This window comes from Chionomys nivalis, chromosome 7 (genome assembly GCF_950005125.1).
Source record: "Chionomys nivalis chromosome 7, mChiNiv1.1, whole genome shotgun sequence".
In the NCBI taxonomy this organism is placed as follows: Eukaryota; Metazoa; Chordata; class Mammalia; order Rodentia; family Cricetidae; genus Chionomys; species Chionomys nivalis.
Window position 1 is genome coordinate 49,798,160 of NC_080092.1, and position 24,325 is coordinate 49,822,484.

The 24,325-nt window shown below is 49.5% G+C and overlaps 1 protein-coding gene across 2 annotated transcripts in view; it reads right to left on the minus strand.

Moving 5' to 3' along the window:
* Ntn1 (netrin 1) overlaps positions 1-24,325 on the minus strand; it is a 192,875-nt gene that overhangs the window by 57,813 nt on the left and 110,737 nt on the right. For both annotated transcript variants that reach the window (XM_057775845.1, XM_057775844.1), the window contains exon 3: positions 4,135-4,323. In XM_057775845.1, the coding sequence (XP_057631828.1) occupies positions 4,135-4,323 (189 nt within the window). The remainder of the gene's footprint in view (positions 1-4,134; positions 4,324-24,325) is intronic.

Genomic DNA, 24,325 nt, shown 5'->3' on the forward strand with positions numbered 1-24,325 from the left:
GGAGCCATTCCTGAAGCTGCAGCTTTGATTCCTCCCCACCCCTAAGACAGCACAGCAAAGCTATGGCAGTGGGGCCACACTGAGGTAAGCTTTTAGCATCTTCTCTCCTGACTTCCTCTCACTGCAAACAGGAGGCCATCCGGAGATGGGGCTCTCTGTGTTCAAAGCTGGAGCCGCGATGGACAGCCGCAGCTACCTTCTTGCCTCTCCCCGAACCACCCAAATTATGACAGAAAATGGACCTGTCACAAGGGACCCCAAAAGTGGAAGAGTATACACCGGAGGCTTTTATGGGGTGAGGGAAATAGCCAGGGTGTCAGAAAGAGGGGTGTGGGAGGGACTTAAATCTGCACACATGCGCACACAAATGACACCTCTGCCTCACCCAGGAAGATTTCGAATGAAAAGAATTTTAAGTGCCCGCTCCAAGTTTTTGTCAAAAGTCTTTAAAATATTTCAATTCATCAATTAGTAATCTCTCCCCTCAAAGAAGTTAGCGGTAGGGCTTAGTCTCCACCCCTGGAGACTTTCCTGAACCCAAACCAATAGCAACCTGCCATCTTTATTTCTTACACCCCACCACCCAACCCCCACCACCCCAGCAGCTCTCACTCAGCCTTGGGGAGCTTTTCCAAAGCAGGTGCCTACTTCTCATCTGAACCCATTAATTAAACCAGAATCTCTGGGATGGGACCTAAGCAGCATTTTGCAACATCCTAGGTAATTCTCACACACAACCAAGAATGACAAGTTGGGGAAAATACGCTCATGATACCAGGAAGGGAAAGTAAAAAATTCGAAAGAAATTTTTACTGGGGACAACTGGGGATGTGGCGGGGATGTGGCGGGGCAGGGCGGGGCGGGCGGGCGGGGGAGAGGCGTGACTGGGACAGTTCCACACAGTGGCCCCAAGAAGCCACAGGGGGCTGGAGTGGGGTGCTCATTTCTCCCCCTCCCCCAACCCTTGGCAGAGCTGCAGGAAGACAGAAAGGGATGCACTGCAGAGCTGATGAGCGCTGCTGTCTCCTGCTCCTGCCTTGCTAATGATTGCATCTTCCTAAGGCCCGGGCACCTCCTTAGCAGCCCTTCTTTCAGCCACATTCAGTGCAGAAGTGAAGGGGGCAGGGCAACGAGCGGGAAGAACAGGCTGCTGCTCAGTGAGATGGAACGAGGGCCCCTTTGTGACAGGAAGCTAGATGTGGTGGTTAATTTCTTAATTCTCATCACAATTCGGTTCACGGGAGCCTCCTGGAATGTCTTTATCCATCACAGATGGTTCGGGAAAATGATAAATTAATATTGTTATCAATGGAGGCATGGCTGAGATGGTTAAATAGCAACGTCCTCTTTGGAGGCTATAGAAAGAAAGTGCCTCTGCAGTCCATAAAGAAGTCAAATGGTAAACAAAAACTCCTATCTTTTGACAGATCCCAGGACGAGTATCATTCACAAACCATTTCGCAGAGAAAGGGGAGAAATTCATCTCATCTGACTTTGTATAGGACAACAGCCCACACCATAATGAGGCTGGCCCAGCGCTGTGAAATCGCCCTGAATAGCCGAGAGTGCAGCGGCCTGTTCCCTGGACATGTTTACTACGGCCCTTTGTATGCACCAACCCTGCCAGTCCCGGTTTGCTCCTAAGCTAGAGGAGGGGAGAAAGACCCCAACAAATTTGTTGCTATGAAACTTCTCAAATGGGGAGACTGCAGAGTAATGCTTGGAATCAAATGCCCTTGCTCCAAGCTGTTCTTGTCTGGGTCCACCCCTGCTCGACACTGAATAAGGTCTTGAGTCAGCCAATCACCAGCAGTGTATGGGTGGCCTCGGCCCCCTGCCCGGGCCCCTCCCAGGCCCTGAGAAGTCAGGGGGTAAAGAGGGCCCCACGGCCATTCTAGAGCCGGCTTGGGAGTTAAGGGCCAGTTGTCCCAATTCCTCTGTGAAATTAGGGTAAAGCAAAGAAGTGGAGCCTTCCTGTGAGGGCCTAGGATGGGGCTCCCCAGGGGCACTCTTAGAGGCTAGGGTGAGGGACAGAATGTTACCCACATTCTGGATGCCCGGAGAACAGGCTGCCAAAAGAGCACAAGATTGGAGCCAACAAGCTTGCCTGCAAAGAACCATTGCTTAAGCCACGTGGCCCTAGAGGACAGGCAGAAGGGTCCCAAGTGGTGGCAGAGAGGTGGGTCTTTGACCAAGAGACTCAGAAGCACACATCTTCCAGTCCAGCATCTATCCTTGGTTCCTCTGTCCCCCAAGTTATTTCTGGGTTCCCACCAATGCTGGGGACATGGCTGCAACTGAAGACAGCCACTTAGGCTGGCCCCAGCATCTGAAGTCACAGAACAGCAGCACCCCCATCTGTCTGTACCCAGCTGGCAAAGAAAGATGAGCATCTCTGCCCCAATAGGAAAAACCAGCAGGGCGGGAAGTAGCCTGCATCCTTCCTCTCCGAGAACATGGGTCTTGTTCTCCAGCACAGGACTGCCTGCTGAAGTGGTTGCCCCTGGTTAAATAACTAATAAATGTGTGTCAGCCAATTGTTCACAAGATCCTAGCTTCCATTTCTTCTACAAAAGAGACAACAGACACTTTGGATATAGGCAAAGGAGCTGGGTATCTTCAACTCTGTTCTCTAAAGACTCTAAACTATCTCTCTAGCTTTCCCCTGCTCACACCTTCCTGACAGTGTAGAACTTCCTTGGGCCTCACTGTCTGGGCCACCCACCCATTTTCAGTCTGCTGGAGCATTTTCTCCCGAATCTTTGGTCTCTCTGACTTGGAAATAGCCCTACCACCTTTATGCTCAAATTCTCTTGGCAACCAGCAAAGTTAGCCGATGGCCACAGACATGGCATGAGAGCCCGTCTGCATCTTGAGACACACTTTACTCATCTGTACGTGTGGAATCCAGTAGTTCTCTCTCAGAGGCAAGAATCAGCAGAGCCATTTTTTGTTGCTGTTTGCTTACCAAGGAAGTGTTCTGTACACGCAGAGGTGGCTCCATTCTCAGGAGGGCACACACCTGGCTGAAGCTCTGCCGTTGTTGTTCTGAAGTTCTTTATCATCTTTACACAAGGAACCCCATTAACCTCGAGCTTTATAGTCAGCCTGTATATAGGTGACCAACATCTGGAGTCTGAAGACAACACCTCTGCTTCATTCAGAGGCTGGCAGCATCCAGGAAGGGTCGTCCACTGCAGTTCCTCACCCCAGCTATATCTACCATGGCTTTGCACCCTCCTGAGTCAGGGTCCCTAAAGGCCCACTGTCTTCCAGGAGCCCTTGGATGTAAACATCTTGAGAAGCCATGCTCAGACATGCTCTGGCCCTAGACCCCAATACTGGAACAAGAAATCCTTAGTCCCTGGAATTCCCCAAAGCTAATGGGGGGGGGGCTACTTTTCCCTCCCACCTCATTCAGCTCCCTGGCATTTCATCAGCCGCTCTGAGTCATCTGACCATTGCTTGCTTCATTTTTGTTGTTGAGAGAAAAGCAAAGCAGCAGAAAGTTAAAACATCAGTGCTTGCTTCGGCAAACAAAAATAGTTGCCTGTCTCCTTTTAATTTTTTTGGGGGGGTGGGGAGGGTCCTGAAGAGTAAAGTTATTTACAGATGGATTAAAGGTTCCTTCTTAGACTCCGATCCTGAAACTGCCAACCTTGCCTCCACGGTGTGCATGTGTCTGTGTGTGAGATGGGGGTGGGACGGGAGGCAGCGCACACACATCCAAAGAAGAGCCTCTGTGAGGGGCCGGGAAAAGAGGGTCCTTTGTCCCAGACTGTAAGCCTGGTGAACACGGCTCTCTTTCCTCTGGTATGCAGCACACCTGTGTTGAGAAGGAGGGAGGCAAAGGGGGACGTGTCGGGAGCCCAGCCCTGCACCTCGGAAGGGATTGCACCTTCTACTTTCTTCTTTGAGCTGTGTCTCCACTGCCCAGTTGTTTTGGCTTACACCTCCAAATACCAGGAAGGCCATGAAAGAAACGAGGGGAGGGGTGCACACACCTTAGTCTACTCTGCTTTGTAAAGGAACTAGCAAAAGAAAAAAGAAAGAAATAGAAAGGGAGAAGGGGAAGAGAGGGAGCCTAGTATCCCTTAAAAAAATCCCTGTTCCCTGACCCCCAAGGTCACCTACCTTTGCAAGCCTTCCGGTGGGTGATGGGCTTGCCCATGTCGCGGTAGAAGCCCTCCCTGCAGTAGTGGCAGTGTCGGCCTGCAGTGTTGTGGCGGCAGTTGAGACAGACGCCCCCGCTCTTGCGCCCTGACAGCTTGTAGAGCTCCATATTGAATCTGCAGCGCCGAGCATGGAGGTTGCAGTTGCAGGCTGCAGGGGAAACAGACAGAAGCCATCAGCACAAGGGGAGAGGAGGACCGACACCCTAGGAAGAGAGAGGTCCATCCCAGGTGCAGGAAAGTCACACACTCTGGGAGCCTTTCCTTAGCTCCTTCGCTGCACACATAAACACGGACCGAGCACTTCACAGCGTCCTGGCTGAGGCCTCCTGAAATCCCTGTGTTAAAGTCCTGCCCATACCATGATCTTAGATCTTGGACTTGCAACCTCCAGAACTGGGAGAAATAAATGTGGTTAAGTCCCTCAGTGGGAAAAGAACATTCCAGACGCCCTGGCTTCCACCTCTACCCTCACCTACACCTCCTTTCTCCCATTCCTCTGCCACCAAAAGCTCTGAAGCCAACTCCCCCTCTCCTTCCCACCATCCAAAACCACAGAAGACCTCCAGCTTTCTTCTCTACACCTTTCCCCCGCCAGTCTACTTCCTTCCACTTCCCTGGGCTGTGCTCTAGCTCGGAAGTGAGTACCTATCACCCTGCCATCCACCTGCCGCGATGCCCTTGGGACCTAACTCCTGCTTCTCACACTACCTATTTGCCCATGACCCTGCAAACCCTCACTTCCAGCTCCAAGTCTGGGGTCTCTACTTAGACCCAGAGGCACCTCCCCCCACATCTGCCCCTTCCTCTCCATCGTGCCTCTGTCAGCCTGTATCTGCAAGACTCAACCAACCGTGTGGATCAAAAATATCTGGGGAGAACTGCATCTATACGAAAAGGCACTATTTTCCTTGCCATTAATCCCTAAAAATTACATTGTATTTACTGACATAACATTTAGATTTTACTGGGAAGTATAACATATCTAGAGACGCACTCGAATGAGGGATTTTACACAGACATAGGAAGATGTGTGTAGGCTATGTGCAAACACAATGCCACTTTACGGAACAGATTCCATGATGAAATTTTTGTGCCTTCAGGGAGTGCTGGGATCATTTCATAGAGACGACTGTGACCAGAGCTGGGTTTTTCTAAGCACCAACCTGAGGGTGGTGTGCATAAGGAAGAAGTCAAAATCTTTTAGCATAGTCTTGGGGGTTCTTCACCGGTCAGACTTACTCCCCAGCCTCAGCTCACTCCCTAGCTTCTCCTGTTTCATTTATTCTGAGCTCTGGTCAATTTCTAGACCATGCCAATTGTGGGGGTACCCCTCCTTGTCCAAGGCCAGCACGTATTCCTGTCCCCTATGTTGACCCTTCTTCAAGGCTGCAGCCGTGTTGTCATCTAGGAGGTGTGACTTCAATGCCACTTCCAAGTTCACCTCTAGCTCTTGCTTGGCAGAGGCCTCCCCAGCATGTCCCCCAAAGGATGTCCCCCTTTTACCTCACACTAGGATCATGCTCCTCCCACCCAGCTTTTCTCTGGGCTTCAAACTCTAGGACACTGTCAGCTGTAAGCCAATCACACTTGATCTTACCCTACTTTTTTAAAAAAGCATATATCAATCATACAAAATTGCGAGCATCGTCATGACATTTTCATAGATGTGTATGGCATACTTTAATCACATTCACACTGCCCTGTTTTTAGGCTGTGTTCTACACATGTTTATGGAATTTCTAAGGGAATGATGTGTGAATGGAGGCGGGGCTTTTCTTTTGTCCCAACCACCTGGTCCCGAATAAAGATACAAAAGCTTATATTAATTACAGAATGTTTGGCCTATACTCAGGGTTATTAATAACTAGCTCTTACATTTAAAATAACCCATTTCTATCAATCTATGTACTGCCACATGGCTGCAGCTTTACCAGTCCTCTGGCATCTTACTTCTTGGACAGCTGGCTCATGTCTCCCCGACTCCAGCCTTCTCCTCTCTGTATTTTCGTTTGGCTTCCCTGCCTAGCCTTATTCTGCCTTGCTATAGGCCAAAGCAGGTTCTTTATTCATCAATGACAGCGATACATATTCACAGCGTACAGAAGGATTATCCCACAGCACTTCCCCTTTTCTGTCTAATCAAAAATATTTAACTTTAGCATAGTAAAATTACATACAACAAAACAGTTATCAAGTAAGAATTACAATTACAATACCTATTCCATTAATATTGTGCAAAATTAGAGAAAATAATCTTATCTATTTATCTTAGTGAGTTTAAAGATTTATATCTGATTACCTTTTTATCATAACTAAGAAAAACTATAATGCTTAAAGCCATACACTTATAAACAAAAGCAAAAAGGGAAAAGTTCACTCCTGTTTCCATGAACCACTGTGACCACAGCGGCTTTCTATTGGGCCCAGCCATGGGACCATTTATTTCCTAGAAATACAGGTCATACCTATCTGCAACTAACTTTGTAGCCTCTTTTTCAGAATGGACAATTTTTAGTGTCGAATATGACTCAATATGATCTTTAAAGATTTCATGGTTCTTAGAGTGTATAACACCGTGGATCTTTAGTGGGAGATGGACACGCTGAGCAAGCAATCTCTCAAAGTTGGGGGCCAGCCAGGCTGTTCCCTGCTGCTCAGGGTTAAACCTGGAGCCACCTTAGAACATGCACATCTGATGGACAGCGCATTCCTCAAGGCAGAATTCTGAGTTAAGCTTTGATTTTCCGTATTTTTAACATTTGATCGAAAATGCCAAGTAGCCCTCAAGGAAGGCTGAACTGGCTTTGCCTCTTACTAGCAGGAAGTGACAGCTCTTATTTCACCACACCCTTGAAAAGAATAACAATACACATTTGGTATCAGCATTTGAAAAAAAAAAGTTTGCAAACTGTCTGGAGAGAAGACCCACACATGACACCCACCCGGTGTCTATGATTACAGAAGACAGGGGTACATCTTCTTGTGTTTCCATTTCCGTCTTCGAGCACACATTGCCTGCTCAGGCCATGGCCCAATTTTCCTCTCTCTATGGCTGGCTTAAAACACTGGCCTTCTCTACTATGTAAGCTGTAAATGTTCTTTACTGGTTTCTTATTCAGATGCTATTTTTACTTGTGAATATTTTATTTCTTTACAACTGCCACTTTGATTTTGTTCTCTGGTGTCATAATCTTCCTTGAATATTCCTCCAAGAGTCAGTCCCCAAATCATGTGCCCCGTAGTCACTCAGCTGACAAGGTCGGCTTTCGTGGAGGTGTCAAGATAGCGCCTATCCTGAAGATAGAAGCAGATGGAGGCCCGTTTGGACTCGAGAACAAACCTGACTCCCAGAACTGGAGTGTCCCTGTGCACGTGTCCTCAAGTGATGAGTTCAACCGAGCACACAGAAGCTGCATCTCCACCCTCTACGTGGAGGACTGTCATAGCCTCCGGGGACTCATCAACTAGACAAGGGACAGACTTACTCAGAGACGTGCAATGACAACCAGCCAGCCCAGCACTGAGAAGTCAGTGAGGAGAGTCCTGGCCTGAAGCAGGTAGGTCGTACTGCTGCTAGACTACCCTGGGGAAGATGATCAGCATCACCATACAGAACAGCTGAGCCTGAACTACATACAGACCAGAGCTTGGATCATTCCTGCAAGAACAGAACCTCCAGGACCTGGTGTCTCTGCCCAGGGCTAGGAATCTGCCAGGATCCCCACCCAGTGCCTCACTGCTCTTAAGTGTCCTCTGCACACAGAAAGGTCTCATCACAGCATCTTTTTGTCCTTTGTGGAAGCAGACACACTCCTGTGTCCCCCCTGTAAAGAAGGCTCTAGCTACCCAACATCCAACAGTCCTCTGGGAGTGTGAGGCTGCCTTTTTTTTTTTTACCACCCTTGGGAAAGCTCAAGTTAGAATCTCCTTCCATGCACAGCTCACACCAACAAAAGGTTCTTTCCAAACAACTGCTAATACAAAAGAAAACTCGGAGGCCAACATCAAAAAGCAGCCCCTGCCCCTCCTTGGGCTGTCAGGGAACATCAAGTGATAATTACCCATGCTTGGACTTCTGCAAAGTATTTTACAGCTTGTTTTCTTTTCTCTTTGTTTTATTTTCTCTACACAAATGGAAAAATGCATTGGGCAAAGTGGCTCACATCTGGATCCCTCAGGTCCACAAAGAGGTGTCACCCAACTCCCACCAACCGCAAGCCTTGCCTCCGAGAGACACCCTAATCCCTCATGCCTTCCTGTTTATCTCCTGCTTCTCTCCCAGGCAAAAATATTGGGTATTAGTTTCATTATCAGATTTCACGGTGGGAAGGAAAAGGGCAGTCTTGTGAGAACAGAGGTCAACTCAGGAGAGACAGGGGTGGGGGAAGCTGAGACCCTCCTGGGGGACCAGCCTGGCCCAGATCAAGGAGTCCTGCCCCACTGGTAAGACTTGGTAGTTTATCTAGGGATCCCCCCCCCCCCCCCCCCCCCCCCCCCCGTCTCTCGTAGAGACTCAGCTATGTCCCCGCTAGCTAGCATGTTGAGATAAGCTAGATTTGTCTCCCATGGCTGTATCTCAAGTTCCTGAGGAGAGGCAGGGAGGGGTAAGAAAAGCAATGAATCCCTAACTCCACCCCTCCAACCAGGAACCTGACAGAAAGATAAAGCGGACCAAGAGCCAACTCCTGTTTGCCTCCCCCACCCAAATGTCCTCTGAGTCCTTAACTTCCAACTTTAAGCCTTTTCATTCATCTCTCGTGTCAACCTGAACTTACCCAGCCCCTCGACACCTGCAGCGGAACTCTATTCAACACACACACAAACACTAGCTACACGCAAGTCCACGCATGAACTGGGTGAGATACAGAGGCAGGGCATGTACACACTGCCCAAGGGACTCCTCCCTTAACGGAGGACATGGTCAGACGGAGGAGCACACACATCAGAATTCACATTGATTGAGCGGGACAGATGTTCTTAATCAACTTTGTTGCTTCACTGGGGACAAGGAGAAGGTTTGATCTGCTAGCCCACCGCAAGCCTTGATTACATTTTCATTGTACAGCTAAGAGAAAGCAAACACTCAAGAGAGAAGGTGCAAGGATGGATAACGAATTGGTATGGCCGGGTGGATTAACTGATTGGTGAGGAGATGGATGGATGGAGAAGACGGATGGGGTAGATGGGGAGATAGAGGAAATGGTTGATGGATGGACCCATGGGATGGATGAGTGAGATGGATTGGTGGATGAACTAGACGAACGGAAAGGATGTAGGATGGGGTGGGTTGGCGGATGGGGTGGCTAATTGAATGGGTATATGAATGAGCAGGCAGACAGGAAGGTAGATAGATAGGGCCAGGAGGATTTGCTATCTGGCCCTCATCCTAAAGGCATAGTCCCATAATTTCCCAGCATTCTTGCTCTGAATTAATTTAAACTCATCTTGTACTTTGATTAGACAATTTAATTTCATTTAAATAGACTTCAGTACTATAGCGAAAAGACCCTTCATCTATACCCTATAGACTCTGCCTAGGGTTCTGAACACAGAGAACTGAGTCTCAGCTATTCGATGAATTTATGAAAACATAGGTGTATGATTCGCTCCCCAAACACCTGAGAAACTAAGCCGCACGCCTACTAAGATTATTCCAGGTCCAGAAAGCATTGTTAACGCATATTGTGACTCTCCAAAATTCACGTGGTTCTGGCCTGTTCGTGAAAACAGGAAGGCCATCGGGCCATGGGCCTGTTTAGAAGCTCTGGTGTTGGACTCAGAGGCCCTTCTCTGTTCTCCTATCACACAGGACCATGAGACTGGATGATTGGAGAAACGGATGGAAGAAAGGAACCAGAGAGGAAGGGAGGGAGGGAGGGAGGGAGGGAGGGAGGGAGGGAGGGAGGGAGGGAGGGAGGGAGGAAGATGTTGTAGTGGTATATTATTTGCATTTTGATAAATAAATCCTGCCTGAAGACCAGAGGCAAAGCTAAAGCCGCTAGAGGTCAGGCAATGGTGACACACATTTTAATCCCAGGATTTGGGAGACATAGTCAGATGGATCTCTTGTGAGTTCAAGGCCACCCTGGGCTACAAAGGATCAATGGAGAAATATTGATCTATTTTATTAAAGGTATGGTGGTCTATACCTTTAATCCCAGTACTAGAGAGTCATGCACCTTTAATCTCAGCACTAGAGGGAATATAAAATGAGAGGAGAGAGAGGCTGTCCGGTTAGTCTGGAGTCGCCCAGTCTTGGTAGAGGTAAGACTTCTCTAGCAGTTCGGCTGCTTTGCTTTTCTGGTTTTCGAATTGAACCCTAATATCTATCTCTGGGTTTTTATTATTCATGATGGACGGATGAATAGGCAGTTGGCTTCATTTCATCCTTCCTCTACGGAGCAGTTCTTTTGAGAAATTTGCCTGTGTTCTTTATACAGAATTCTGGATTTACATGTCTACCTCTGGACTGGCAAAAATAACCTTCAAAACACCTGCAGGCTGGGTGCTTTCTTTCTTTCTTTGTTTTTGTTTTTGAGGTAGGGTCTCACTATGTAGTTCGGCTCTGGCTGTCCCGTAACTCACTACTTAGACCAGGCTGACCTTGAACTCACAGAGATCCACCTGCCTTTGCCTCCCGAGTGCAAGGATTAAAGGTAATGAGCCACCACCAGACTAGGTATTTTCTGTGAAAGAAACTGGTCCCCAACCCTGAGCTCTCTGATCCCTCGGAGGCACACTGCGAAGCATCTGTATCACTTGAACATGGTCAGCACTTCCGGTTTCCCTCACTGTTTCTGGGGGTACCATGTAAAGAAAAAGAAGCCTACTCTGACTTGATTTTAGGAGGTCTGGAAGCAAGTAAGAGAGTCCTGCCTCCTGGTGTCTATTCCCAGAGGGGAGACAGATCCATGAAAGACCTGGGATCTCTCAGCTATGGGTAGAGCTCCTGGGAAAGACAGTCAGAAGACAGCCATCTTGCTGGGTCCATCTGGGAGCAGAGAGGACAGGGCCAGAAAAGAGACCCAGAGACTGGCGAGGATGCTCTACCCTTACTGTTCCCACCGTGCCTGCATTTATCAGTCCAGCTGGGGATTCACTCAGGGGTTTCTCTTTCTCTGAGACAGAGTATGACTATATAGCCCAGGCTAGCCTTGAATTTGTGGTGATCCTCCTGCTTAAGCCCCCACCTCCAAGTGCTGGGATTACAGGCATGCCTCACTATGCCAAGTTCCAGAAGTATGTCTGTCCACTTCTTCCACACCCCTCCCCAGGTAGTCTTGTTTAGCCCAAGCTGGTCTCAAACTCACTAGGTAGCCAAGGATGCCCTTCCACCTTCTGATACTCCTGCCTCCTCTTCTAGGATTACAGGTTGATGCCGGCCACCACACACAGTTTATGCACTGCTGGGCACAGGACCCAGAGCTGCCTGCATGCTCAACAAGCACTTACTCTACAGACTGAGCTATACCCCCAGCTCCTTCGGATAGATGTATGACAAACTCCCAGGTCACACGGCTGCTTTCGGCCTGTGGACTTGTGCTACCTGATGGGACCAAATGGAGAAGAATCCAGTTGGACTGTCACCCACCCTGTGGAGAAAGTGCCTTGCAGCAAGGTGAGGGTGGTGCTTCCAGCAGGTGACCTCTGAGGAGGCAGTGGACAGGGCTCTAGCCTCATTAAAACAAAACAAGGCAAAACCAACAAAAATACTTCTTAAATAGTTGCCGCAAAGTCATAAAAATATTTGAGAGCTATTTTTAAGAGTTGGAGGCTACTCCTATTTTCTTTTATTTATGACCTTGCTACTCTATTTGGTACACGATTTACTTGGAAATTGTCTGTCCTTTGTTTATTAATTGTAACCATTCCTCCCACAGTGTCTTCGGAGTCTAGTTTGTGGAAACTCCTAAAAAGGCCCAGCTGTGCAACCGTGGCTGCACACACCTGGCTCTTGTCTGCACCCGGGGATGGTGCTGAGCTGAATTCTCAAAGGCTTCTCTTTGGAGGAGAGACTGAGGTAAGATGGGCCCAAGGGCTCTGGTACTCATGGCAATTGTGTTTAAAGGTAAGCTAGATCACGGTAACCCTGACGGACGATCGATCCATTTACACTGCAGATTCCAGGTGTTGCTTTATAACGAATGGGGAAGTTCGGTTGCAGGAGCACCGGTGGTCAACAAACACTGAAGGCTTCTATAAGTTAGGAGCTCCACAAGGAACTGGGATGCGACAGTGAGCAGGACAGAGCCCCCAGAGATAGCCAGATGTAGTCAGTTAATCCCATTGTCTCTGCTGCCTCAGCCTGAGGCCTACTACTAATGCAAGACTTATAGATTGTACCCAGAGGTGCCAAATGGCCAGAGACAGTGCAGTGGAGACCAGTCAATGTAAACTCGAGGGCACGGGAACCACCAAGAGAAGGGGACATGACACACGAGGAGCCTGGTGCCAGTCAAGGTTTTTGAGCATCCGATCACTGAAGCTGCCTCTTCTCAATTTCAACTTAATAAAACCATTGGCAAACATGGTCCCCATACAGGACTGGGAGAACTCATTTACCTAAAAGAAGAATCAGGCAACACGCCCTTCCACAGCGGGCAGGACAGAGCCCAGGCTATGCAGTGCTTGGGGATCCTAGTGAATGGGAGAGGCAAGGTAAGGCACCTTAAGGCCAGAGAGGGGGCTGTGATGACACCCCCCACTTACCCCACTGGGCATGATCACCCATTCATTTCACCCTGCAGATATGAACAGAACTCCTGGGTGAGACCTGATTAACCTCCCTTCCCCTCTCTCAAGACAGGAACACCTCTTCTGTCTCTCCAGTTGTGGTTTTCAATTCAAGGAGTGTAGAATAATGTCTCAAGGCTACCCCAGGGCTCAGGGGAGGAGAGCTGAAAATGTGGAAAAGGAGGAGGAAAAGAATGCCCAAGACCTCAGGTCCTGGGGCTCACAGAGGGGCAGGATACATGGGACCATACCTTACATATATTTAAAAAGCCACGCTGCATACAGCCACTCACCGTCACTAAGAGTGAGGGCACCAAGTGAAACGCTTTTTACCCGCTTGGCCCCTCTGAGCCTGTATGTTCTCTTCTGAAAAATGAACTCATTCAGTCTGACCCTTCCTCTGTATGGTGGACTTTTTTCCCCTGCCCCTAAATGTCTGGAAATGCATCTTACTATACCTTACTACAGACTTGAAGACTGCCATCAGCAGACATGGGAACCCACCTGTGAGATCAGGACAGGCGTCTCGGGAAGCAGTGAGGCCTCTGGGAGCAGCATAGGTCAGGCTGGACAGAGCAAGCAACGGGGAAGGGGAAGGCGCAGGCAGATCAGAGTTAAGACCATGGCTCTCAGGAGGGGTCCTGCAGGGAGAGGTGGCCAGTCTTGTCAGGGTAAGGTCTGGCGAATGGGAATGGTAAATGCTTGGGTCTTCCAGGGAGGGGGAGCATGAGGGCTGCTCATCAGGGTCCCGGGCCAAGGAACCTATTTTGTCAAACAGCAAAGGGAATGGTTCCACTGCCTGGAGCTTTCCCATCCCAGGTCAGTGACCTGGATCACCTGAGCAGACATGGCTCTTCGGGTCAACAGTAGGTCCAACCATACATCACAGCACCGGGGCCACTCAGCTTACAACCTTCCACACCACTGAGATGGGGAAGGCACAGCGCTAAGGTATTTTAAGAGCGCAGACGCAAAACATTTGTTATGGTCTGTTGCTACGATAGCTGTCTTACTATTAGTTATTACTAATCTACAGACACAGGAAGAGTATTATATGTGTATTCACAGCGCCTTCTACCACAAGTGGTTTAATGTAGCCCATGGCATAGTGGAAAACACCATACAGACAGATAGACAGACAGACACACAGACAGACACACAATCATGGGGGGAGGGAGGCGCTGTAGGATCCTCTGAGGCTGGAGCAGGCTGAAGGGTTCTAACAGAAGACTAAAGAGCCCAAAGTGAATAGGGTTCCACTCTTATGAGCCCAGAAACTCCTGAGGCCAAATTATCCCAAAGTAGCCCCTTTCTTCTCAGAGCATCCTCTTGGAGGACAGGCTCAAAGAGTCCTCTATCCTAAGGTTCCAATTTGAAAATAAAACCTGACTGCCTCTTCCTTACTTACCAAGGCTCCATTCTGATACCAGGGATGCTGTGGGTGGTAGGAGAAACGGGAAAACAATGTGGGAAGTGCTTTGGAAACGCAGGATCCTGAGTGAGGCGGCCAGGGAGGCCTGCCTGCCAAAGACCGGCTTAGATGGTTTCTGATAAAGTCTCTCAGATAAGTGGCCGGTGTTTGTTGAGGGCTTAGGGAGCTTTAGCCAAGTCTGATCACAAAGCGAACCTCTGTCAACAGTCCTTCAAGCCACTAATAGGGCCAAGCAAACACTACAGTCACAAGTTCTTCACACCTGTGGGGCTTGGGAAAGGTTCGGCCCCTTTGTCCACAGGCAGACAAAGAAGCTGCCAAGAAAGCCTGGGCCCCCACCCAGCCCAGCCTCCGGGCATCTGGAGAAAGGCCTGGGGTCAAGACAGACAACTTGAAGTCTGGCCAGCCCCGTCTCCCTCTGTGAGCAGAAACAGCCCCCACCAGACAGGGAGACCCTCCAGTGAACAGAGTCCCTGTGAATGGGCAGCAGCAAAGGACATTTCAAAGCTGGGGCCAGGGCCACCAACAGTATTAAGGCCCTGGAGTGGGAACGACCCGAGAGTAGAGCCAAGGCTTAGAGGCTCACTCTCCCCTCTGTGCAAGGCCACTGTCCCCTCCCCTCTGTTGACTGCAGGGCCATCTCCCAAATCTACTTGACCTCGCCGTCATTTTTTCCACTGACTCCTTTTCTCTGTAAACATCTTAGCCTTTTCTTTCCCCTGCCCTTTTTTGGCTGCTCCGCCTTCCCCTAAGGCTTTGAAATGACCCTCTCCTAACCGGCCTAGGTCTTCCCTGTGCAGGACCACTCAGGCTTTGCCCTGCACAAACACCCTCCTCCCCAGCCCTCTCTGCGGAAGAAAGGCCGAGGTCTGGGTAAGCCCTGAGCAGCCATCAATTCTTCGTCTGCAGCCCTCCTCAGATCGGCCCTCTCCAGAGCCAGGCTCCAACAGCTGGAGGGTGGGCCTCCATCTGCCCTGTCACCTCCCCCAGGGAGGTCATCCTTGGCCCACTATGTCCCATTCCCAATTCTAGGCCTTCCCCACCTCCAAGCAATCCTTCACTCCAAATCTCTCTTCAAACATTCCTCTCAATGTGTCACCGCCCTGTTCTGGAACCTTCCACAGCTGCCCGTTTCTGAAGAGATGCAAAGCCCATTATTCTCGAGGACATAATAAAATAATAATAATAATAATAATAATAATAATAATAATAATAATAATAATAATAATAAAAGTTTTCAAAACAGAGGTCCAGGGAACTGGAAAGTGGATCCGTGGTGAAGAGCACCAACTGCTCTTCCAGAGGACCCAGGTTCAATTCCCAGCATCCACACAGCAGTCTGTAACTCCTGTTCCAGGGGACCCAATGCCCTCTTCTAGTCTCTGTGGGAAGTAGGTGGTGCACACACCTGGTGTACAGACACACAACTGACAAAGCATCCGAAAACGTTTATTTTAAACAGAAGTCCAGAGAGTGACTTACAGCAGAAATGTCTCAGTCCACTTCCACTCATGACAGAGCTCCACCAGCCAAACAGGAAAGGGAATGTTCCCCCACAGAAACACAGAGCTTGGGAGAGGAGTGGCCTTCCAAGGTTCCCTAGCTTACCCTCTTATGAGAGAGATGGGGAGAATGTGGCAGAGACTTTGCCAAGGACCTGGCAGAAGTTAGCGATGGCTAACTCTTTACCTAACTAGTCCAGGGCACTTACCAGACCATCTGCATGGAAAGAGGTGCATGGTCCAGAGCTTGATAACCCGCCTCCTGGCTACTGGAATCCTTCCTAAAGGCAGATAGATAATATTCAAAGCAAAGGTGGTTGTCTGAGAAAAGCTCACCCCCTCCCCTGGAGGGGAAGGCACTGCCATGAAATCCTCTGCCTTGTGACTCATATGCCCTGCCAGATGCCTGCTTACAGCATGGGGGCTTCCTTCCAATCGCTTTCCCCAGAGGTGGTGCACAGGCTCCATGCGCTGGACGTATGAGAGCTGACTTGCCAGGGGAACGGGCCAAGCCTGGCTCCCAGCTCCCTGGAGTCATTTCCCATCTGTAATGGGTCCCATCATCAAGGCTGGCACATGCGGGACTCCAGTAGTGATGGGGGAGGCTGGCATCGGTTGAGGGCTTAATGACTTGCAGCTCCTCTGTTCTATACGAGTGGGGAGGATGCACAATGGCAGGGATGCGGCTCTCCTTTCACCGCAGCTTCCAGAAGCCACATCCCTCTCTACATGACCAGCTAGCTGCACAACCTTCTGGCTGACTCTGACTTGGGTTTCAAGCTACAGAGACAAGTCAGCCTACACGGCTACAGGGACTCCACACGGCACATAGCCAAGAGCCTCACTGCCACAGGTCCCCTGACCATGACGGAGACAGGGTTTTGGTGGGCCATCCTCTGCCAACACTTATTCTCCAAATTCATTTGACAACCAGAGCTGCTAGATTTCACCAGGCAAGGACTGCACAGGAAGCCTACTCCAACACAAACCGCAGGAAGAGATGTTTAGTATCATCCATCCCAAGGCTTGCACGGCAATTCCCTATCCTCAACACACCCACTACCCTCATAAGCCCAACCTTTGCCTCTTGTGTGGTTTCATCCACATGGCAGTTTTTTCAAAGGCAACTCTACTAGTCTTAGCACTGGTGAGTCTCATAAGTTAAAGGGGCCCCACAGAATGAGGCTGTCCCACTGGGCTTTACAGAAATTAAAGGGTTGTCTGGTTCTATAGTGTTTGTTTGATCTGCACCAATTTGCCCTTCTCTGCACACAGGACCCACTGCTGAAACAAAACGGAAATCCTACGACCTCTTTTTGTTTGTTTGTTTGTTTGTTTGTTTGTTTTCAAAACAGGGTCTCACAACAAAGCTCTGGCTGTCCTGGAACTCACCACACAAACCAGACTGACCTTGAATTCACAAAGATCTGCCTGCCTCTGCCTCTGCCTCTTCCTCCCAAATGCTGGGATTAAAGCGTAGGCCACTTGTCTGGTGCATCTTGTGACCCCTTAAGACCATAAGGAGATGTATAAGGAAAGGGAAGGCATTGCCCACTGGACAGCGTCCCCACTCACTGCGTGACACAGAGAAATAACAAGCATGCCACTCTACCTCACCCAGGTTCCCAGGAAGTTTACTATTCTCCAGAATGCCTTAACTTCGCATGCAAAGATCTCCCTATTATGCATGGGCAGTGCGGGCGAAAGCAAGTGTGACCTAAGTGGCTCAAAATAAGTAACAAAGAGCTTTTCATCAGCATGCTTCATGAGGGGACTCGTCAAAAATCTGAGCCCCAATTCTGGATCTCGTTATTTTAATCAAATCGGTAGGTAAAATTTATTTAGAGATCAGTAAAGGGCTTATGGGATTATAATTAAAGACTTTAATTAAAAATCATGTCCTGGAAGAGAATGTGGGTGACCCACCACACAGACAGAATGACAGGGAACAGCAGATTCCAGCTGACCAAGGGAGCTGGAATGGGCCACCGCTGGAAGTGAGGAACAAAGCCATCCCTGGAGACATTTGAGTAGAGGTACAAGATATAGGAGGTTCAGGAGATATAGGAGCAACAGGAGTGGCTGAGTTAGGGTACAGCAGATAAAGGAACTTGCTGTCAGGCCCAACAATCTGAGCTTGATCCCTGGAACTCACATGGTAGAGGGAGAGACCCAATTCCTGCATGCTGTCCTCTGTCCCCCACACTGTGTTCTGGCACACACATATAACCAACAAATAAATGCAGCCACATTCGCGGGTTTCAAAGGCAACAGGATTGACTGGCCTTCTGAAAAAATGCACCAACTGCCTACTACGGCTGGCATCTCTAGGTCAGACCGGCACTGTGAAGAATCAGGGCTAAGCACCCTGAACATTTCCCCTGGACTTAAGGTTGATGCACCCTAGATTCTAGGCAAGAACCCCAAAGGGATAGACCCTTCTAGGAAAGAGGAGCCTGTGTCAAGAAATAGAAGGTGCCAAACTTCTCTGTTGCTTGCTTTATGTACAGGTCCTGCGCGTGTCAATAAGAAAGGCTGTCCCTAGCCGGGCGGTGGTGGCACACACCTTTAATCCCAGCACTTGGGAGGCAGAGGCAGGCGGATCTCTGTGAGTACGAGACCAGCCTGGTCTACAAGAGCTAGTTCCAGGACAGGCTCCAAAACCACAGAGAAACCCTGTCTCGAAAAACAGAACAAAACCAAAAAAAAAAAAAAAAGAAAGAAAGAAAGAAAGGCTGTCCCTTCCTTGAGGCCTTGTCCCCAAAGAGGAAAGGAGCTCCAAGCTAGAACTCTGATGTGTCTAAAAGGAGGTGGGAGCTCATGGGAAGTCTAAGGAAGAGAAGACAGAGAACATGGGAAATCACAGAAACATCAGAAACCACAATCTGAAGGATATGGTCAACAACAGGGAGAAGAGGGCACCAGGTGGCATTGGGGGTCAGTACTCACGGACAGGGCGGCTGACACTTGCCACTGCTGCTAACCCTTGCTGTCCACTGGTATATGAACAGGGGATGTGCCCACAGTGCCTCTGTGAACCCTAGGGCCATTTAATCTTCACAGCCTCAAGATTCTAGAGTCCCCTCCCTGCACCTTGTAAGATTCCCCACTCCACTTGCTGTGTCCTGTATGTGTCCATGGGGAATAGGTTCCAAGATAACCCCGAGCCTCATGGACACCATAATCCAAGGATGCTCAAGTCCCTTATAAGAAATGTCACCAGTGTTTGTCTAGCACCTACCCATCCTCCTATGTGCCTTCAATTGTGTCTGGATTCATTCCAATGTCTGTTGCAACACAAACTGTGATTATATTGGATAGTTAAAGAAATGCTAGAAAGAAAAAACCTTAGACATTTTTAATGCAGATGCAAATGCTTTTTTGGATATTTTTGATCTGAGGTTGGTTGAGTCTTCCATGGTGAAACCCAAGCACATGAAGGTCCAACCAGACTGCCATTCCACTAAGAGAAGCCACAAATCTTAAAAAGACAGAGACGTGATCAGAGGCATCAGGTGGGGAAGGTCTAACTGTTCCCCATCTTACAGCTAAAGATGTTGAGGTTCCAGCAGTTCACACGGCTCACAGCAGTGGCAAAAGGACTGGAAGACCCTCAGCAACACCTCCTGGTCCCTATGAGAAAGTAGCAAGGTAGAGTCGTCCCTACTAGACTCAACCCCATGACCGGGCTGGCTCTCTAACCAGAACAGAAGTAGCAGGGGCACACACTAGGCCAGGCAGGGCTATCTTCCGACTACCCTCAGGTAGTCTTTGCAAATGTTTTCCCAGGGTTTGAAAACCAGACAGATCCCTGGTACAAGTCTGGGGGTGAGGATCCCCGTGTGATCGCCCCACATTTCTTGGCTTTGGCACTCCTGGCTGCTTTGCATGTGGCTAATTCCCTCGGCGTCCTCTGTAATTCCATAGTAATGTGGTTTTAATTGTCCCCAAAGTGGGCCATTCTTCCTTTATTGTGCAGTAAATTTCCCTCCAGAGTTCGGATTTCATGCGCCAGCAGCAGCAGAAGAGCAAGCCGGCCTCCGGGGGAGGCAGTGCTAGCCTCATCGCTGGCCCCTGGCCCTGGCCAGCCTGACTGCCTCTTACTCTGACCCTCCCTTGGCCAGCAGCTCCATACTAGGAGCCATGGGTCAAACATTAGGACCCTTAAGGGAGGGGCACACTTGAGGAGGCAGCGACACTGGTCTGTGGTTCTGTCTGGAAAGCAAATTAACTCACCAAATGCAAACAAGCTGCAAAGCAGATTCACTGGGCCAGAGTATGGGCCAGCTCACTGCTGTGTGTTCATCTGCATCACTGGCAAACGCCACTGGGGCTAGGTAACAGGTGCAAGGAAGCTAGACATTCAGCTGTCTCACTTCCCACCTGTGGGCTGGGCCAGTCACCTGAGCTGTCCGTCCCTCCTTGCTGGACCAGAAAGGAGGAGCAATTATGGCCTCCTTATCAGATGAGCAAAGCTTCATCCTAATGAGGCAAAGAAGAGGGTGAGTCTGGGGCCAGACATGCCGGGTCAGATCCTATCTGTCACAGGCTAGCACACGACACTTGAACTTGGCTGTCTGTTAACCTCTCATCCATTAGCTTCCTTATCTAGAAATGACAGCAGCGATGATACCCATCTGCCAACAGCGGCTGACATTACTATGGCCATGACTGACAGGACTTGTTCCAGGCATTCCCGGCATATCTACTAGAGATGTCAGAGACACTGGACTCAGAGGTGGTCCATGTACTGGAGTCCATCACCGAAGGATGGATAAAAAGCAAATGGCAGTGTGCTCAGGTCTCCAGGGAGCCTCAAGGCCTCTGAATCCTCAGGTGAGACCAGCTTGTCTCCAAGGAGCTGCTGGTTCAAAGTATGATGGTGGTCACACTGGCCTGTGCCCTTTCCCATAGGTTTAAGGGTCTGTCACTGTCACAGCCTCTCCTTTCCAGAACCCAAAGCATCTAGAACTGGAAGTGAGAGCAACACTGAAGCCACGCCCACGCCATCTCTCCAAGCACACAGAAGAGCTTCCCTGGTAGCTGGCTAGTCGTTCACATGGAACTGAATGCCTTTCGAAAGGGGTGAGCCATGACTTCAGAGCAAGGATGAAGACAGAGCAAAGAGGAGCACACGGCCAACACACACCTCAGTGATTTCTGCTGTGGACACCTGAAACTATTGGTATCTGCACAAAGGGCTGACGGAGTCCCCAGGGAGGATCTCGTGTACCCCTCAAGCTCCGGTGAAGGAAAACACTTTGGGGAAAATGTCTTCCTGAGCTGTAGTCCACCAACCCCTCCCGGCTTCCTGGCTATGATTCTGTTTCTCTCCACTCCAGGCCTTGCCACCATTCTGAGTCATGCCTTAGGAAAGAAGTCACAGCCCTGGGCCCTTAGTCTGTGAGCAATTCCTCATGACCTCCTCTCCTATCTGCCCCATGTCCTGCTGGTCCTTCCGCACAAAACCCACCCCAGGAAGATGGACACACACATCAGTCCATGACCACCCATGTCCACAGACAGCTTCCTTCTACTCTCTTTCCACCTGAAGTCTTAACTCATTTCCCTTCCTCAGCATCCTGCCCCAACCTCCCTACTGAAAACCCCAAGTCCACCACCCCAGTCGTCTTAATCCATGCCTGGCACTGTTTCTCCGAAGCACTCCGAAGCACACGTAACTTTAAAGAGACACGGGCTTGCGTGTCATCTAGAAGCAGCCATGCACTCTTTATTAGCAGCTTAGCGCACCTGCACGCTTTACTTGATGACTTTATTGGTTGTCACCTTACAGCATGTGCAAGCATCCCTCTGTATCCATGGGGGATTAGTGCCAAGACCCTGGCGACAACAGTTCAAGTCAGTCTCCTGGGAGGACACAGGATGGGCAGAGAACTCCCACACAGCCTTCTGTATCGTCTTCTCTACCCCATCATCCGGGGACCCACGCAAAGAACACTTTGCTGCATCTGTTTACTGCGATCGTAATTTTTCTTTTTTGAGACAGGGTCTCACTATGTAGCTCTAGCTGGCCAGGAGCTCACTATGTAGACCAGGCTGGACTTGAAATCACAGAGCTCTTCTGCCTCTGCCTCCCCAGTGCTGGAATTGAAGGCATGTGCCCTACATCCAACCCACAGATATAGTTGTTTTTGTTGTTGTTGTTGGCATGGTGGGTGGCACTGCCCTGGGAACTGAGTCCACAACTTTGCTCATGCTAAGGACATGTTCTACCACCTACCTACATACTGTCCCCCAGCCTGTAATTTTCTTCAAAACTGTTTTAATCTGCAGCTGGTTCCATCTATGGATGCAGAGCCCCTGGACATAGAAGGCCAACCACACTTTCAATACAGACTCATCCACTCTGCTTCCTGACCTAGCTCGAAGTTCCAGTGATTTTCTCATCCCCTCTGTTGCTATTCACTGATGTCTGCCCAGGATCTGGAACACAGCCTGGAACTCAGGTGTCCATGGTGACACCTGTGAGGCAGTAAATAAACAAAAGACTGTCCTGGAGATACACCAACTGTCTCTTCCACTCCCTAGAAAGACTTTCTAGGTCAAACCTTCTCTATCTTTGCTCCCCATCAAGTCCCTCCTGGGAATCTGTGCCCTCACCTTTTGTTCTCAGGGTAAATGGAAGCCATAATAAGAGGCCATTCAACCCCAAGGTCACATCCATTAAGGCGAACACTCTCCTCCTTCCCCTTACAGCCGGTTGTCAGCTGTGCCTTGGACCAATCTCTTCCCCTTGGTCCCAACTCTCATCCTATTTATATGTTCAGGCTGATCCCCTCCTTACAAGATACCTCTCATTACTGAAAAGCTCAGCCTTCACTGCCTCAACCCCAATCCACGACACTCTGCCTTCCTGGCTCCCAAGTTCAGGCCACCAGCATCCACCATGCAGTAAGTCACCAGATAGCTGCATCTCTCTTTCTAGATCGTTGACAGTTTAGACAGGGGTTGCTTATCTCTTCGGCAATGCAGTCAGTCCGCTCTTGGTACTCTTGTTCCAAATTCCAATGCAACAGCTTCATCAGACTAAAATTATCAAGGAAAAAATTGTGCCTGCACTGAGCCTACACACGCAGCTGTTTGTATAACTGTATTCGGTGTTAGAAGTCACCTGGGGATGATGTAAAACACCCAGGAGAACGTGTAGTGCTATATTGTGTAAACCGGGTACCATTCTAGGTAATGGAATTGAGCATGAGGAATTTACTACCCATGGGGGTGTTGGAATCAATCCCTTAGATGCCCAGGGATGACCTTACTCTTTTCCTTTGATTTTCCTAGTAACACACAAGCCTGTTTTCCTCCATGGTGCTGACTCCCTCTGGGGCTCAACCTGCTCAGTCCTGCAATAATCCTGACCTGCTTCTAGGAGAAGCGGAGCCTCCTCTCCTCTCACTCCACTATCTTCCTTGGTGATCTCACCCAACTCAATTATTATCTTCTTGAGGAGTGATGACTCCCAAGTTTATGTATCCGGTCCAGGTATCTTTGAGCTTCTGGAATGTTTATGTCAAATGCCTTCTCCATATCTCACATTGCTCAAAGGCACTTCCAGCTTTTCATGGTCCAAGATCAAAGCCATGATATTCCCTCCCAAATTCAGCCGTCTTCCACCATTGTCTTTTATCTACCCGCACATTCGAATTAGAAATCTGCACATCACCTTTGCCACCTCCTCCCTGCCCCCAACCCAATGACCTGATCCCCCACTGAGCCCTGTTACCACCTGCAGTTCACCTGCAGTCTCTCCTGGATCCCATTTCTGTCTCTAGGCCAAGTCCAGCAGCCCTTACTGGCACACTGCCACAAATGTGGGCTTTTGACCCTCTTCGGCTAGTCCAAGAGTCAAAACAGTCAGGGATGCTCCCCCTCTGTGGCAGGTCTATTCCCCACAAACCCTTACACTGAGAGGTGGGACTGGCTACCTGAAGGAGCCCTGCCTTTTTCTCCAGTCCTCGGAGTCCCACAGAGCCGGCAAACCCAACCTCAAGATTATGAGCGTTGACCAGTATCCTCATATGCAAACCTGGTTGAGGTCAGGCCACCTCCATGAGCTCTACTTCAAGATGGGGGACCCCAACACAAGCCTGGACTGTGGTGCACTTTCATTTCCAAGCTTGTATTTGACTTCAAAAGCAAAATCCCTCTGTAGTTGGTTTCTGTTGTCCCCAAAATTAGGGCATCCACTCTGCTACACAGCCAGTGTGGGGCATAGAGCGGGTGAGGAAGGCAATGTCCCTCTCGCACCTGAGCTTCTGGTGTGACTGCAGTTCAAGCACGGGTCTTGCCCTTTCCTGGTGACCCAGGGCACACACAGCCCATAGGCCCTGACACAGTCTTCCAGAAACACCCCTAAGCCAGCAGCTAACTTTCCAGCGTGACTACTTCTTACCAATCTGTAGGTCACAACTCACTAGCAGGTTACTGGACCAACTTAGTGAATCACGTACAATATTGAAAAT